The sequence below is a fragment of the Vicugna pacos genome, chromosome 3, assembly GCF_048564905.1.
Source record: "Vicugna pacos chromosome 3, VicPac4, whole genome shotgun sequence".
NCBI classification, from domain to species: domain Eukaryota; kingdom Metazoa; phylum Chordata; class Mammalia; order Artiodactyla; family Camelidae; genus Vicugna; species Vicugna pacos.
In genome coordinates, this window is record NC_132989.1 from 113,596,355 (window position 1) to 113,611,793 (window position 15,439).

General features: G+C 44.8%; 1 protein-coding gene across 3 annotated transcripts; it reads left to right on the forward strand.

Moving 5' to 3' along the window:
* Positions 1-6: 6 nt before the first annotated feature.
* On the forward strand, positions 7-15,198 carry ATPSCKMT (ATP synthase c subunit lysine N-methyltransferase). 3 transcript variants are annotated; one of them, XM_031676890.2, is made up of 5 exons: positions 7-221; positions 4,383-4,669; positions 6,733-6,870; positions 8,190-8,240; positions 14,748-15,198. In XM_031676890.2, the coding sequence occupies exons 1-5, from the start codon at positions 161-163 to the stop codon at positions 15,078-15,080; spliced, it is 870 nt and encodes a 289-aa protein (XP_031532750.2). In that variant the 5' UTR covers positions 7-160; the 3' UTR covers positions 15,081-15,198. The 3 variants fall into 3 exon arrangements, with proteins under 3 accessions (XP_031532750.2, XP_015107200.3, XP_072814961.1); XM_015251714.3 differs by having other exon boundaries at positions 14,828-15,198; XM_072958860.1 differs by lacking the exon at positions 14,748-15,198 and adding an exon at positions 12,905-13,799.
* The last annotated feature ends 241 nt before the right edge of the window (positions 15,199-15,439 follow it).

Here is a 15,439-nt window from a genome sequence, read left to right on the forward strand (position 1 = left end):
ACATGGACGGGAACGTTAGAACCCACAAGTCAGGAGCAGATCGAGTCGAGACATTTATTAAAGCTACAAAATGGAGAGTTTCTGTACAGTGGTCCCAATGAATAACTAATTTATTTAGAGCATTATTTTCTCGCTCCTTCCCACCCCCAGCTCCGAGGAGATGGTAGAATCCACTGCCTTTTTTTTAACTGCGGGAAATCTCGCGATGGAGGGAGGAAGAGGTGAGGCCGGCGGCTCGCGGCGGGCTCTTTGGGCCTCGGCGTGTGTGTGTGTGTGTGTGTAGCGTGGGGCTCGCGGCCGGTGTCCGCTGTGCAGCCGGTCCGTGTGGGGTGTCGGGAGGGGCGCCGCGGGTCGCTGCCCGGGCTCGAGGTCTGGCGTTCGGTGCCTCAGGGCTGCTGCCCATCGCGCCCCGACCCTTAGGCGCCTGCCGCAGGTGCGTGTGTTGCTCTTGGGATCCAGCCATTTTCACTGATAAAAAAAAATACATACTTTATTGAATGGTGGTAGCAGTATAGCCATATTTTGGACTTACATAGCAGCTTGAAAAGCTCGGACACATTTTTGTGAAGTTGGAAGCCTTGCAGGTGTAGAAATTTGGGGCAGAAATGTGTGTGGTAGCGTCAGGGAACACTGCTGCTGGTGTTGCCTTTCTTAAACACAAATAATGTCGTGACTTCTCAAAAAGTTTCGTCTCCGTGCACAGGAGTAAAATGCGTATTTAACCTGGCCCGCGAGGACTCCCTCCCTCCTTCCTGCTTTTCTGTCACCCTGAACGCAGCAAATGCTTCCCCTGCCTCCTGTGCCTGGGTTCCCAGGAGTCCTTCTGAGAATGCTCCTTTTCCAGTACCGGTGTTATCAGCAAAAGGAAAATAAGAATTACCTCGGTTCTTAGTCACCCGAAAAAAAATTTTTGATGAGAGACAGAAAGCATGATACAAGCAAGTTTTTTATTAGTGAAGTTAAAAAAAAATAATGAAAGATGGTACACTTCCAAGAGTTGAGAGAAGGCCAATCCAAGAGAGGAAAAATGGCGAAGCTCCTTTGTTTTTCCTATTTTTATATCCTGGCTTCATGATTGATTGATTGATTGGTTGATTGACAATTCAGGTTGCCTACGCTCAGGCGCATCCATCCCCTTTTGGGTAGGTTCACGGAGTCAAGTTATACTGGGTCCTTCTCTTATGGGCAGCTGCAGCGTTTTGATTTTGGCTGGCTTCTTTTGCTGGCCCTCATTTAGAGAAGATGTAAGTTTCTTATCCTGAGTGCAGATGTACTGTTATTTTCTTGGTGGTTCCTTTGCCCTTCCTCTCCTGCCGAATGCTCATTTCTATCTAAACTGCCTAACATCCCAGGGGTCCTTCTGAGAATGCTCTTTTTCCAGTACAGGTATCCTCATGTTTTTTGAAAGTTCACTTTATACCACTTTGCTTTTATAAAAGACCTGCGTTAGAACCTGTTTTCACAAACTGAGAGAAATCCAAAGAGGATTTTTAGGACAAAGAGAAGCTGTCCGTCAACAGACACATGGATAAGCAAAATGTAGGCTATCTCCCTGATGGAATATTAGGCCATAAAAAAGAATAAAGTACTGATACATTGGACAGCATGGATGCGTCTTGAGAACATTATGCTGGGAGAGAGAAGCCAGTCACACAAAAACCACGTGCTAAGTGATTCCACCCATGAAAGTCTGCTGTCTGAACGGACAGAAAGTAGATTAGTGGTTGCTTAGGGCTGGATGGGGAGGAGAAGGATGGGAGGGTGATAGCTAAAGCAAAAGGGGTTTCTTCTGGAAGTAATGAGAAAATTCTAAAGTTGACTGTGATGATGGTGTGTCTGAATATACTAAAGGCCTTTGAAGTGTACGTATTAGATGGGACATACGAATTACGTCTCAATAAAGTTGCTAAAAATAATATCCTGCCTCCGTGATAGTCTTGAAAATAACAGTAGTGGCTAATAGTCATCACTTACTCTCTCAGGCCTGTGCTAAGGGCTTTGTATGCATTATTTGTTTAATGTCCCAATAACCCTATGAAGATGTTATTTCTAAATCTTTTAGGTGAGGAAAGCGAGCCTTAGAAACAACTTACCTAGTGTTACACCACTATATATATACAACTGTATGCATATAGTTACACATAACTATATTGCTACCTCTGTTCCACAGAAATGTATTGCTTTTCTTCTTTTACCAGTTCTGAGTCTTCAGAGCTGTGAGACTGAAATCTTCCTGACCACTGTATGGCACAGTTGGAATGCCTGCGGGGTGATTTTACTCAAGGCATGAAAGACGTACCTTAACCTTTAAAAACAATTGATCAGATGCATGACTACTACTGTAGCCTGTATATTCCTCCGTACTACGCTGAAGTGTATAAATGAACATGTATCGAAAACTTTCTTTTTTGGGGGGGAGAAAGAAGTAATTTAGTTTATTTAATATTATTATTGTTTTTCTAATGGAGTTACTGGGGTTTGAACTGAGGACCTTGTGCATGCTAAGCACTGCACTCTACCACTGAGCTATACCCTCCCTCCTGAAAACTCTTGCTTTCTATCAAACACCATCACCTTCCTAAACGACTTTTGTTTTACTCCCATCACCAGCAGTAGACTTTCACTGTTGTTTCTGACTTGGTTTTCCACCATGCAGCTAGTTTTAAAACTCACTTTAGAGGACCTTGGGCATCAGGAAGTACAAAGCCTCATGGAACAGGAAATGCTGGGGTTGGTCAGCTGCCCTGGAGCAGTGACTCTCCACCGTGGGCCAGCTTCTGGTGTGCCCAGTGTTCACATTTGTGTCTTACCACAGTTGTAACGGATTACCATGTTCCATGAGTGTGGTAGGCAGAAATAAGTCCATGCCCTGATCCCTGGAACCTGTGAGGACGTTACCTGAGCAACATTGCAGATGTGATTAAGGACTTTGAGATGGGGAAATTATCCTGGCTTGTCTGGGTGGCCAGTGTGCTCACAGGGACAGGATTCCTTTCCTGTAAAGGAAAGAGTGGGATAGGGGTGTCAGGTGTTAGGATGGAAGCAGAGGTTGGAGGTATGTGGGGCCAAAGAATGCCTCTCAAAGTGGGAAAAGGCAGCAAACCCATCCTAGAGCTTCCAGAAGGAGCACAGCCTACACTTTCAGACCTCTGATCCCCCGAACTGTATGTTAATAAGTGTGTATTGTTTTAACTCACTAAGTTTGTGGTAATTTCTTAAGGCAGCAAAAGGAAACTAATACAGTGGGCCTTTTGAATGGCTTACAAATGCTGAAACTCTGAACACCAGTGTCTTCGTGTGATAAGAATCTCTTGTCCTCTCTCCTCTTACTCTCCTTTTTCCTACAGATTGCTGTGGTTTTGGTGTTAGCCCCTCAGCTAGACTGTGAGCTAGTTCAGGGCGGGGTGGTCTTGTTCCTTGCGGGGTTCACGTGCTGGGCACCAAGTGCTCTACCTTCTTCCCCTTGTTTCATCCTCACAACAACCCCATGGTCCCCACTTTGCAGCGGAGGAGCCAAGGTTTGGAGAGGTGAAGGGTCACACACGGTTATGAGGCATGGTGCCAGAGTCCTGACCTTGGCAGCCTCTGTGCTGTAGTCATCATTAATCAGTTTCAAAATTAATTTCAAATCAGTTTCAACCTAAAAAACTTGAGATCCTATTAGGAATATATTCCAAATAAATAAATCTCAAGGGGAGGGTCTTTAAGGTACCACTCATACCCTCTGTAATCAGTTGTTTGGAGTTTGCTCACTTTATTCTGTATGTGTGGTAGGTAGCATTGAAATGATTATTTTATTTTTTTGTTCTTTGTTGATCTGCTTTAAAAATCTCCTTATTACCACGATTATTTAAGATTTTTAGTAAAACCTGAATTTTGTCTCCTCTTTTACTTCAGAATTTGAATATATACAACTAGGGTATCGATGCCTGACCAATTTTGGACTAGAATACTTTCATCCTGTTTGAAATAGGGTAATAGCTAGACATTTTCATGCTTATTTGTTTGTGGGGCTCTATTGGGAACCATAAAAATATGGAATACGTGGTTCACATTTGTGTTAATGGATACTGCTTCATAAAATACCAAATAGATTTGAACAGGTTTTTTAAGGGTGACTCCTAGAGAAAAAAAATCGTTGGAAAGAGAAGATTTTAGTCTTCCATCAGTATTGGGTAATTTTCTATAAAACACTTTAATTTAGTTGATGAAATTTAGAACTTATTTTGGGATTATACATTTGTAATTTAGCCTGTACTGAGCTAAACCATGCTTCTTTAAAAAGCATGAGTTTATTTGTCAATAAGAATTGTAGGAAAAAACACTACTTTGGGTTTCAGCTTTGGGGCTATATGTATCTTTTCTGCTTACTCTCAATCCAGGGACACCCCCAGAAGCATTGAAAGAAAGGCAGTCGGGGTATACTCTACCTGCAAGTCTTGAAGCCAACAGCCTGAAGAAAAGCAACTGGGGCTTCTTACTCACTGGCATCGTTGGCGGGACGCTGGTGGCCGTGTATGCTGTGGCCACACCGTTTATCACCCCAGCCCTCCGGCGCGTTTGTTTGCCTTTTGTACCTGCAACTACAAAGCAGATTGAAAACGTCATGAAAGCGCTGCGGTGCAGAAGAGGATCCCTGGTGGACGTCGGCAGCGGCGACGGGCGCATTGTGAGTTATGCTGAGACTGTTTTTTTAAAGGAAGAGATTTTCCATGGTTTATTAATTTTATTCCAAATAGTGTAGTGTTTTGTTTTGCAGCATTCTTGTAGTTTGTAATAGCTTCCATAACCTCATTCATCTGTTGAGGAAACCAGGTTGTATTTCTTTTGGTGACTTTTCATCCCACGACTATTTTTAGTCATATCTTGTCAACAAGGTAGGGGAAACCAGAATAGAAAGTCATCCAAAATATATTGAGGTCTTAGTCAATTTAAGCTTAAGCCCAAAGAAGTTCCAAAGATGCAATGCTGGGAATTTCTTTCTTCACATGTTCACACCATGGTGACCATGTTACTGGCAGCCCGGTGGCATTAGGTATAAATGGACTTCTAGGCTCTAAATTTTTTCTAAATTGGAATATGTTGGAATATATATGTGCATGTTAGAATATATATATATAATATACATTTATGCTGATATATTTTGAGGTTTACGTTTTTTAGGTTTCAAGGTTTAAAATTTCTGTTTCACATTTCTTATGAGGCTTGTGCAAAGACTTGCTAAATCTGACAGTTTAATAAAGTAGTCAGTTTGTTTCTTTGGCTGAACTATCAAGCCCTCCAGCAGGACTTTGGAATTTATTTTTTCTCAGATTTAATTTTTCTTAAAGGAGAAAGTGCTGTGTGGATCTACCAGGTAGAAAGGAAGAATAATTGGTAATTATGAGACTGTTGATTAAAAAACTTGGGCCAATAAAGGTGGCATATCCAGAGGAAACAACATATTAAGTCATAGTTTGACTGTTTTATATGTTTTGTACCATAAATATTAGCTTCTAAATTTACCTGTATTTATATAAGTATGTCATGTATATATAAAGTATTGTAATTTCTGTGGGGTAATCTAGAGTGAAGATAGGGAAGGGCCAATGCATTAACCCCCACTTATCCAAAGGTCAGACTTTTGGTGGCCTCAGCTCACTTTGACCCCAGCTGGGAGCCTATAAACAAAGACTCACAGCCTCTGACTGGCCACCAGGGTCCCAGAGCAGGTTCCTCGCTGGGCAGGTGGCACCACCCTTAGACCTCCACCTGGAAGATGAGCGAAAAGTGAGGACAGCAGTAGTGAAGGCTCGCGTTCTGGAAACATTTCGTGTGAGACCAGCAGGGCACAGCACCTTTCACCAGCCCGCTGCAGACGTGGACCGTGCAGTATCGTGGTGGTGACCCGGGATAATCAGGAAGAGATTAAAAAGCGACTTGTTTTTGCTCTTAAGAAACCAGGAGATGTGTATGTTAACAAGGAGGATGTTTTAAAATCCAGATGTGGATGCTTTACATCTCTGGATGGTAGCTTTATGATTTCTAAGAAAATGGTTCCCTTCTCAAAGGGACGACGCTACAGTTAATCGGGAAGTTGCATAGATGGGACAGTTCCTTCAGGGGTGCTCGCTTGGAGAGTAGGGGCAGGACAGGCGAGCAGAGATCCTGGAGCAGCCCACCATCCCTGTCACCTTGGGAGGTGAGATGACAGTGCGGTAGTTGACTTTATTCTGACCCGTTCCATCGTACCTGTACCTGTTGTCAAGTTGGAGTGAGCGGTCTTTAAATACTGAGAAATACGTAATTAATGGCAGGTTATTCACACACTGGTTGTTTTTTTATTACAATTACAACTGGTTCACAAAAATGTCTTCCCAGGCACACTCGCTTCCTCTGAGGCTGTGTGTCTCAGTGGAGAGAGAACGCAGGTTTTCCGAAGCTTTTTGTTAGAGCTTCTGGGGGGTTGACCCATCCAGACTTAATTATGCAGTTGTCCAAAGCAAACCTGATCGTCTGTTCTGATGCTCAAGGTGAAATCTTTGACAAAAATGAGAAAACTGAACTTAAATGGACTGGCATTATCTTGTCCACAAAGCCAGGTGACTTGAGAGCTCCACCTTTAAATGATGTTTGAACAAACACCTTCTGATTAGATATTTTCTGTTTACAGACCACAAATAGGGAGTTTTCATATCACTTGACCATGTGAGTTGGTGTTTTTCTGATTTTGAGTACGGCCTCTCCCCACAGGTGATAGCAGCTGCAAAGGAGGGGTTCACTGCTGTCGGTTATGAATTAAACCCGTGGCTGGTCTGGTACTCCAGGTACCGCGCGTGGCGAGAAGGCGTGCAGGGCTCCGCCAGGTTTTACATCTCGGACCTGTGGAAGGTATGTGAGGCAGAGAGTGGGCCTAGAAAGCTCCAACCCCCAAGCCTTTGTAATTCATAATTAGCATGACTGAAAACTGAATAACATATGAAAAGAAAAAGATAATTAAATACAAGTGTATATTTCAGCACAGTGAAATGTGAACAGCTTTTAAATGGATAGATTTTACAAATCAACTCTACGTTAGAAACTTAAGGTTTGTAACTTTTGGCTATGTGAATTCTAAGGATTTATTTGCTCAATTAAAAAAGTTCTCATTTCTATTTATTACACAGTGATAAGATTTTTATCTCATTTGAAAGTCTTATACATTGTAATATAGGCATTAACTTGCTAATGCCATTCCTGGTGAATAGTAGACTTTTGTGTGTACGTGTAAATATGTGTGTGAGTGTGTGAATGTGTGTATGTGTGTATGAATGTGTGTGAGTGAATGTGTATGTGTGTGTGTGTGTGTATGTATCTAGAGGGAGACAGAGATGAGTGCAGGAGAAAAGAAACCGTCCACCAACTAGGCTGTCGTGGTTCCTTCACATCCTCATAAAGTACGAGATGTTTCCAAGTTTATTTGTTCTCTAAAAAATGTTCTGTAATTTTGCTTTAGGAATGCTTCATAAAATGCTTTTTCTTAAATAAGAATTTCCCGTTGTAATATTGTCATCAGTAGCTTATAAAAATTCACTTGAGTTTGCCTGCATTGTTTTTTATTCCATATATACATAAACGATCTCTCTCTAGAGTAAATAAGACTTTTATTGGATAATAAGAATTTTGACTGGCAAAGCACTCCCCCCCCCCCCCCCCGTTTTCCAACTAAAGACCATTTTATTGCAATTTTTACTTAGTATTTTAGAGGAGAGGAGGGGGACTAGAATTTTAAGGATGGCGCAACATAAAAAACAGGTGGTTCCGAAATCCCTTGAGTTCTCGCTGAGCTGGTGGTGTGTGCAGCAGTGTAGGAAGTGTGGACCCGCAGTGCGCATGGCCCGCGGCCTGCTGGCCTTACCGCCCGCTGCCGCTGGATCAGTCGCTGCCTTTCTGATTGATGCTCCCCGGGGCGGGCCCTGCGTGGAGTGGCTGTGAGGATGAGATGGGATAACTTGTGAGGAAACTTCTGGAAAACTGTGACAGACTGAACTCACACAGATGAAGGTGTGAACATGATGTTCTTTTCCTTGGGAAATCTTAAAAAGGGCCACTCTTTGTGAAAACCTACCATTTGGTGAAAGGGAAAATTGCCCCTCATTTTGAAATAAAAGTCAAGCTCATGTTTGGCTTTCAAAAATTAATCCATGCATGGTTTTCTCCCTCCCCTTTAGGTTACTTTTTCTGAATACTCAAACGTCGTGATTTTTGGGGTACCGCAGATGGTGAGTAGGCACCTCCCGTCCGCTGCTTGTTTGGGTTCGGTTGTGAGGGCACCTCCAGCCCTGACAGGCCGCTGCTCTCTCGCCTGCTCCCCCATGTGCGCAACGACAGCCTCCCGGAGATTCTGGGGGAACGTTGGACTTCAGATTATTGGTTTAACAAAATACCTCAGGGCCTTAAAAGTTTAACTGTAAAAGGTTCAGTCACATTGTAGAACTTTTGCTTCACATAGGTAGTCTCAATTGGCTACCTAAGCCCTAAAAATTCCAGTCTGAAAACTGCCTTCTGAGCTCCTGGTGTCTCGGGTAGTTGGAGACTTTCCCGCACAGTCGCTCGCATCCTGTAGGAATCACTTGGGAAGGTTAATGGGATGTTCCCTTTGAAGTGGTCATTCCTCGGATTTTGCAGTGAGATGATTTTCAGGGTGGACGAGCGCTAACTAGTTTCAGTTGACCTCAGTTGACTGATTTGTGTTGAACTTTGATTCCGTACCTTCAAAAGTGAAAATGCTGCAGCGTCGTTCTGAAAATGGTCCTATATTCAGCCTTTGGAAAGATGACTGGAATGGGATGCTTTCGTTGTAATTGCTGGTTTACAGACCATGGAAGGAAATCCCCCTTCACTTTTCAAAGTCTGTAATTGTAACCATAATAATCTTGGCAAAATTGGATGTTTGCTGAAATGCCACTATATAACTGATATGGTTTTTTTATTTAAAAAAAAGAGAAATTTACTTTTTTATTGTTATGTTTTGTTACTTGTACTTGTCGAAGATGTCTCAGTACTTGAGAAATATATTCTTACTATTAGGACTTTCAATGCAATGCCATTTTCTTTCTTTTGTTTAAGTCTATTTAGGAATGCTTTTGTTAGATATTCTTGAATGTGACAGGATTCTGTACATTCATAATTCTCAGTAAGCCTAAAATTAAGATGAAACCTGGGTGTCTACACTTTTGTTATAGAAATTAAGAGAGATAGAAAGCCATCATCTCTGGTCATTAAAAAAAACCAATTTGGAATCATAGAATTGCTGTGGAGTTTGATGATTATTTACTACTTATTATGAAGTCTGGGCATTCTTTTGTAATAATTAGCATTTTAGGGCAAGTAACTTTAATTAGAAACCCATGTTTTATAAAAATAGAAAGTTGGTATTTATTCCAGCTGTCTGGAGGGTGGGTGTCTGTGCGAGGCTGCAGCAGCTCTGCCCCAGCAGGGGGCAGCAGTGGTCTTTGCTGAGACCCAGGTCCTTGAGCTTCTAAGCAGTCTGAAGTATAGTCAGTTCGTGGCACTGTTCGCTCTAGGGAAATAAGTGTCCTGTGATTTTGATGAATGCTTTTGTGATCGTTGTCCATTCCTCTGCACACAGAGGCATCTAAATAAGGAACTTGCAGCATTTCGCTGTTTCCAGCAAGAAGGGAAGCAGCTGAAATACACAGAGCACCCGCGTTCTCAGAATAAGAGGGGTTCAGCCAACTTGGAGTTTTCCACGCTGGTGGATGGATCGGGGCGGGGATGGCCCAGATGGCTTCTGTTGGTCTGGAAGAGGCCAGGTTTCATGGATGGGGAGCCTGCCTTCCCCCTCATCAAGCTTCGCCTGCGTGGAGGCAGGGAGGGGAGAGAAGGTGCTGTCTGGGGGGTGAGGGGTCGAGTCTGCCCTCGGCGGGTTGCACGAGTCCTGGGAAGTCCTTTAGCCTGTCTGGGTGCAGTCCTGTGGTCTCCTGTTACGACTCCTGGCCCTTCTCCGAGCACTGGCCAGTATTCCGGCAGCGGCGGGGTGGCAAGAACCATTTCCCGCAGCAGCTGGAGCACACGCAGGCCGTGGGGGAGCCCAGGGGCACTCAGGGAACTTCAGCGGTAGAGACCCTGGTGTTGTCAGTCCTCTCTCTGCTTCTGGTACTGGGTTCCTGACTCCTAACAGCTCTGTGCAGGGATAGCTCGGAACTAGAGCTGCCCTAGCATTTCAGACAGGTGTGTGTCCAGTGGGGGAGGAATCAGGAGTCCCGCTGGGACCTGGTTGGTCTAGGGCGAGGATGGCAAATGTCCACGTCGAACACGAGCCTGTGCACCAAGAATGTCTTTTCAGGGTGTGGGACAGATGAGTTGTGTCCTCGTTTAGGACCCCTCTGTGACCTCTTGCTGCTATAGTGCAGGGAGGTTGCTCCCAGCCCTTGCCATGGCCCTGAGCGGCCCTGCTTCGCTCAGCTGTCTGCGCACCAGCTCTGTCCTCTCCGCCCCTGGACTGCACCGCGTGGGGCCGCGCCCTTCCCTGCGACCTCGGTCCCCCAGCTCTCGGCCTGGTTAGTGAAATCTTGACCACTCCCAGGTCAGGTGTCTCTTCCTCTGAGAAGCTGTCCCTGATTGCCCCGTGAGACAAGCCCCAATAGCCCGAGCCCGTCCCCTTCTCTGGGGATGAGTGACTGCACTTCTCCTTGTGTGATGGCTTTGGTGGCGTCTGCCGTGTACGCTGCACTGTGAGCTCAACAATGAGGGCAGACCCGTCGTCTCTGCAGCCAGGCCTGCGGCTCGGCATGCCCAGCAGAGTGATGGCCCAGGAAGTATTTGTTAGTGAGTGAGCTAGTGCGGCATAAGCGTACCCGTTAAGTGCACTGTTCCCAGTGGGGAACTAAGTTTCATAACTTCAGAGAATGACTGATTTCATTTTCGTTACAAATCCTGTAATGAATTGATGAACAGAAACATTACCGTCATGGGCTGATAAAGAAACATGACTCACAACCAAATCACTTATCCTTCCTTCATTTATTCAACAAGTGTTTTTTCAGGGCCCACTAAGTGCCAGACCCTGTTCTAATCAGTTGGAATACATTAGTGAATAAAAGAAAAAGCCCCTGCCCTGAGGTACTTAATGCTAGTGGGGAGAGCAGACATTAAATGAGATATCTGTGTAAATTACATCATACAGTGAAAGGGGCTGAGTGCTGTGGGGCCAACTAAAGCCAGAGCGGGATGGGGCAGAGACAGTGTCCCTGAGAAGGAGACATGTGGAGGTGAGGGAGGGAGCTGTGTTGGGCAGAGTGGTCCAGGCAGGGGAACAGCCACTGCAAAGGCAGAGGTGCTGAGGGTTTCCAGAGCAGCAAGGAGGTGGGCATGGTGGGAGCGGGTTGAGGAGGAGAGTGGAGGAGAGCTGACATCAGAGAGGAAATAGGGCTGGGCGGGAAGGACACTGTGTCCCTGTGAGGTGGGAGCCCTTGTAATTGGGGCAGAGGAGTGGGGGACCCAGCTGGACGGGGAAGGCTTCCAGGCTGCTGTGTTGAGAGGAGGTGGGTGGAGTAGGGTGGGAGGGTCGGGGAGGGAGAGGGGGTAGAAGATGGGATGGAGCTCTTGCAGGCATACAGGTCATCGGTGTGGGAGGTTTGCCTCAGGCTGGAGAAGCTGGTGAGAAGTGATCAAATTCTGGAGGCATCATGAAGAGGGAACCAACACGGTGAGCCGCAGATCCAGTGTCGGCAGGAGAGGAAGAGGAGCCCAGGGCACCCCAGAGTGTTTGGCTTGAGCTGCTGGAAGTTGGGAGCTGCCGCTGCTGAGCTGGGGAAGCTGCAGGCAGAGCCGCCTGGGGGAAGATGAGGAATTCCACTGGCATGTGAATTCTGAGGCTTGTGGACGTGTCAGGTTGGAGGTGGTGGACTGAGGGAGTCTGGGGCTCAGGAGGGAGGGCGGGCGGGCGCAGGTGGAGTTTTTGGGCATCAGTGCCCAAGTTGAAGTCGAGGAGTGGCTGAGGTCACCTGGGGAGGGAGCGAGATGGGCTCCGGCCTCCAGCAAATGAGGGGCCCCCAGCAGAGAACTCTGAGAGGAGGAGCTGGGGAGAAGGAAAGTGGGGTTTGGGTGGGGGTTACCCCACGAGCTGAGTGAAGCCAGTGTCTGGGGGAGGGGGTGATCCAGTGGCCCCAAGCTGCTGATGGGCATGGCTAGTCTGTCTTATGCCTTTGAGCTGGTTTCAACGTCTATTTAAAAGCTTTGAAGATGTAATTAGAATGTGATGAGTTCAGTCACTTTGAAACATATAATTGTATGAATAATTTTGAATTTCATTAGGCAGACATGACACATCACTGCTTCTCTTTGTGTATAATATCAAGACCCAGGCTTGTTGCATATTTATGTGTAGTCAGTTAATTTCTTATGATTGAAATAGCGTCTTTCATTTGTAGGTTTATCTTGACTTAGCATATGACAGTCATTAGGAAATAAAAGATCTGAAAAAGAGAAAAGAATGGTAATATGAATAAGTTTACAATTACCCTTCTTATGAGCCAAATTACTGTAAGGAACCTGTGATATTTTGGGAAAACATATACTGTTTCATTCTTCGCTTATTTAATTTTTCCCTCAAGGAGCAAAACTTTACCTTTTTTAAAAATAGTAATCTTTTACCAGCTGTTAAAAGAAAGGAATATCCCATCCTTAATGGAATTTATTCTTTGTCATCTTGGTATTGATTCTAACGAAGAAGCAGAATTTTGGCTCATTCCAGCCAAAGGTCATGTAGAGGAGTTTTTCTAAACCACTTTTCAAAGATGCAGGTGAGGAGTAAAATCTTCATAAAAGCGCTATTGGTTTGTTCACCTTGATTTAACTGATTACTTTTAAAGGGGGTAGGTTTTGCTCAGATCTTGGCTTCTAAATATCATTTCTCGCTCAGAGGAACCAGGAATGTTTGAGAAATGACTTATCTGGGGCCGAGGAAGGGAAGATTCAAAAGCCTGGAACGACTTGTTGAACCCACATTTAAGGAAGTGCTCAGAATGTTTGATGGGGCACATACACAGGAGAGAGAAGCCAGCCTGTGGAGGCTCCCAGCGGCCAAACCGGGCAATTAGAGTGTGAGAAGAAAGATGGACAATCATGGATTATAATCCATTGAATGAAATAAGTCTCCAGGAGTTCACACTTCCAGTGGTAGAGACGGAAAGTGCTTCCTTGAAGCTGAATGCTGACCACCAGTCTAGAAGGAATGATGGAAGTAGCGAATTGCCACATTGCAATGCTTATTGTAAAAATCGAGTCCAGCAGAGCGACCAAGAATGCTACTTCTAGTGGGGAGACAGTTTGCTGAGTAACAGGATTGTTTACATCTTCTCAAGCTCTCTCCCCACAATTACTTGTTCATTATAAAGAAGAAATGTAACCACATTGTGGAGAGACCAGATCCCCTTTAACCAAGTGGTACATCCCCCTCAAAGCAGAAAACCCCATGGGGCTCAGGACTGTGGAGCCCTGCGAAGTCCCCGGCCCACTGCTGGGGGTTACCGGAGACGCACAAGCCGAGTCCTCGTGACGAGACATCAGCGAGACCCCTGGTAAAGTAGCTGGCCTGTGTTCTTAAAGGATGTTCTTGTCATGAGAGACAAAGAAGGATCGAAGAACTGTTCCAGATTGAAGGAGACGGAGGAAACATTACAGCTAAATGCAGTGTGGGATTCTGATCTGGGGGACAATGGAAAGAACATTACTGGGACATTTGACTGAAGTGGGATGCTGCTGGAATTTTTGTTGTTGGAATACAGTATTAAATTTCCTGAATTTGATTTGGTTGATACGGTTGTGCTGGGGCTCTTTCTTAGAAAACACTGAAGTACTAAGGAGTAAAAGGGGCATGTTGTATGCAGTCTATTCTTAGATGGTTTAGAAAAAATATTCTTAGAGGAGGAGAGCGAGTTAGATAAAGCAAGTGTGACAAACTTAAAAAAATTTGTGAACGTGGGTAGAGGAATATGGGAATTATTTGCTCTATTCTTGCAACTTTTCTGTAAATTTGAAACTATTTCAAAACAACAAAGGAAGGAAGTAGAAAAATATTTTTAGGAGGTAAAGGTAGTAATATGTTTTTAGGACCGGAAGATAAAATTTTAAGCAGCTGTTAATTTGCCGATGTAATTACAGTATCAATACTTTTAGCGAAAAGTAAAACTCTTCATGGGTAGATGGGTAATAAAATTATGCAAAAGTGATAAATAAGAGGATTTTACTTTTTATGTCATGTTGACTGTCAGATTAATTATCAGTATATTCTGGATATGCTTTTAAAAAGCTATGAAACATTTTATGTTTCAAGGTGGTAGAAGTGTATGTTTTTCATGGTCTAATTATACCGTATTTAATTGACTCTAGGTGCTAGTGATTTTAAGATGTACCATTGTAATTGGGAAAGAAACATTGCCAATTATAGTTCTAAGACCATGTCAGTTGTAAGATGTATCCCGATTTCAGGGATATTAAGAATGTGGACAAATCTGTGTTAGGGAGTTGAGGCGGGGGAGACTGAAGTGTTTAGTTTGGTAAGTAAGGCAAAACTGCGCCTCATTTTAATGACTGCCACATCATGACTTTAGTCAGAAAACCGGAAATGTGACACACCCCTGCTGAGAATGGCGCACTTTATAATTGATACCAGAAGGTATTCTTGTAACTGTGGTTCACGTGACTTCTGTATCTTAATGGATTGTGTGATGATGTGTTTGTGCCCTGGGGTGGTCTTTTTACAGTCAGTGGCTCTGCAGGTATTCTCAGGGCCCCCTTGCCTCCGACTGCCCGCTCACCGAGGTGCTGCTGTCGCTCCCCGCAGATGCCGCAGCTGGAGAGGAAGCTCGAGCTGGAACTCCAGGACCACGCTAGAGTCATCGCCTGCCGGTTCCCCTTCCCGCACTGGAGCCCGGCCCAGGTCACCGGGGAGGGGGGTGACACCGTGTGGGCCTACGATGCCAGCTCTTTCCGGGCCATGGAGAGAGGCCCTGAGGGTCGGTGTGCTTCAGTCGGTCACTCACGTAGAGACTTTATCGAGGAGGGTTTCTGAAGCGTTGGGGTCTTTGATTTTATAGAGACTTAAGGCTGTGTCTTCAGCAAAGCATGTGTTTTTCCTTGCTGTGGAATGAGAAATTCTGATTGCTTTCCTTAACTTTTGGAGACAATAAACAGAAGTAAAAAACAGCAGGGAGATTTAAAGCCCCACTGTGCTGCGTTCTGACAGACGTGCGTACGTGTTGGGAGCCCGCGGATGTGTGGAGGTACCAGTGAGCGGCGGTCATGTCCATGGGTGGGAGGGACGTCAGCCGCCCTTCACATTGTGAAGAATACGATTTGATGCCAAGATGAGAAGAGACAGATTTAAAGAGGGAATGCTTTTGTGCATGTTTGCAGCTTCCTGAAACTTTATTCATGCTTAAGATTTCTCTTTCTT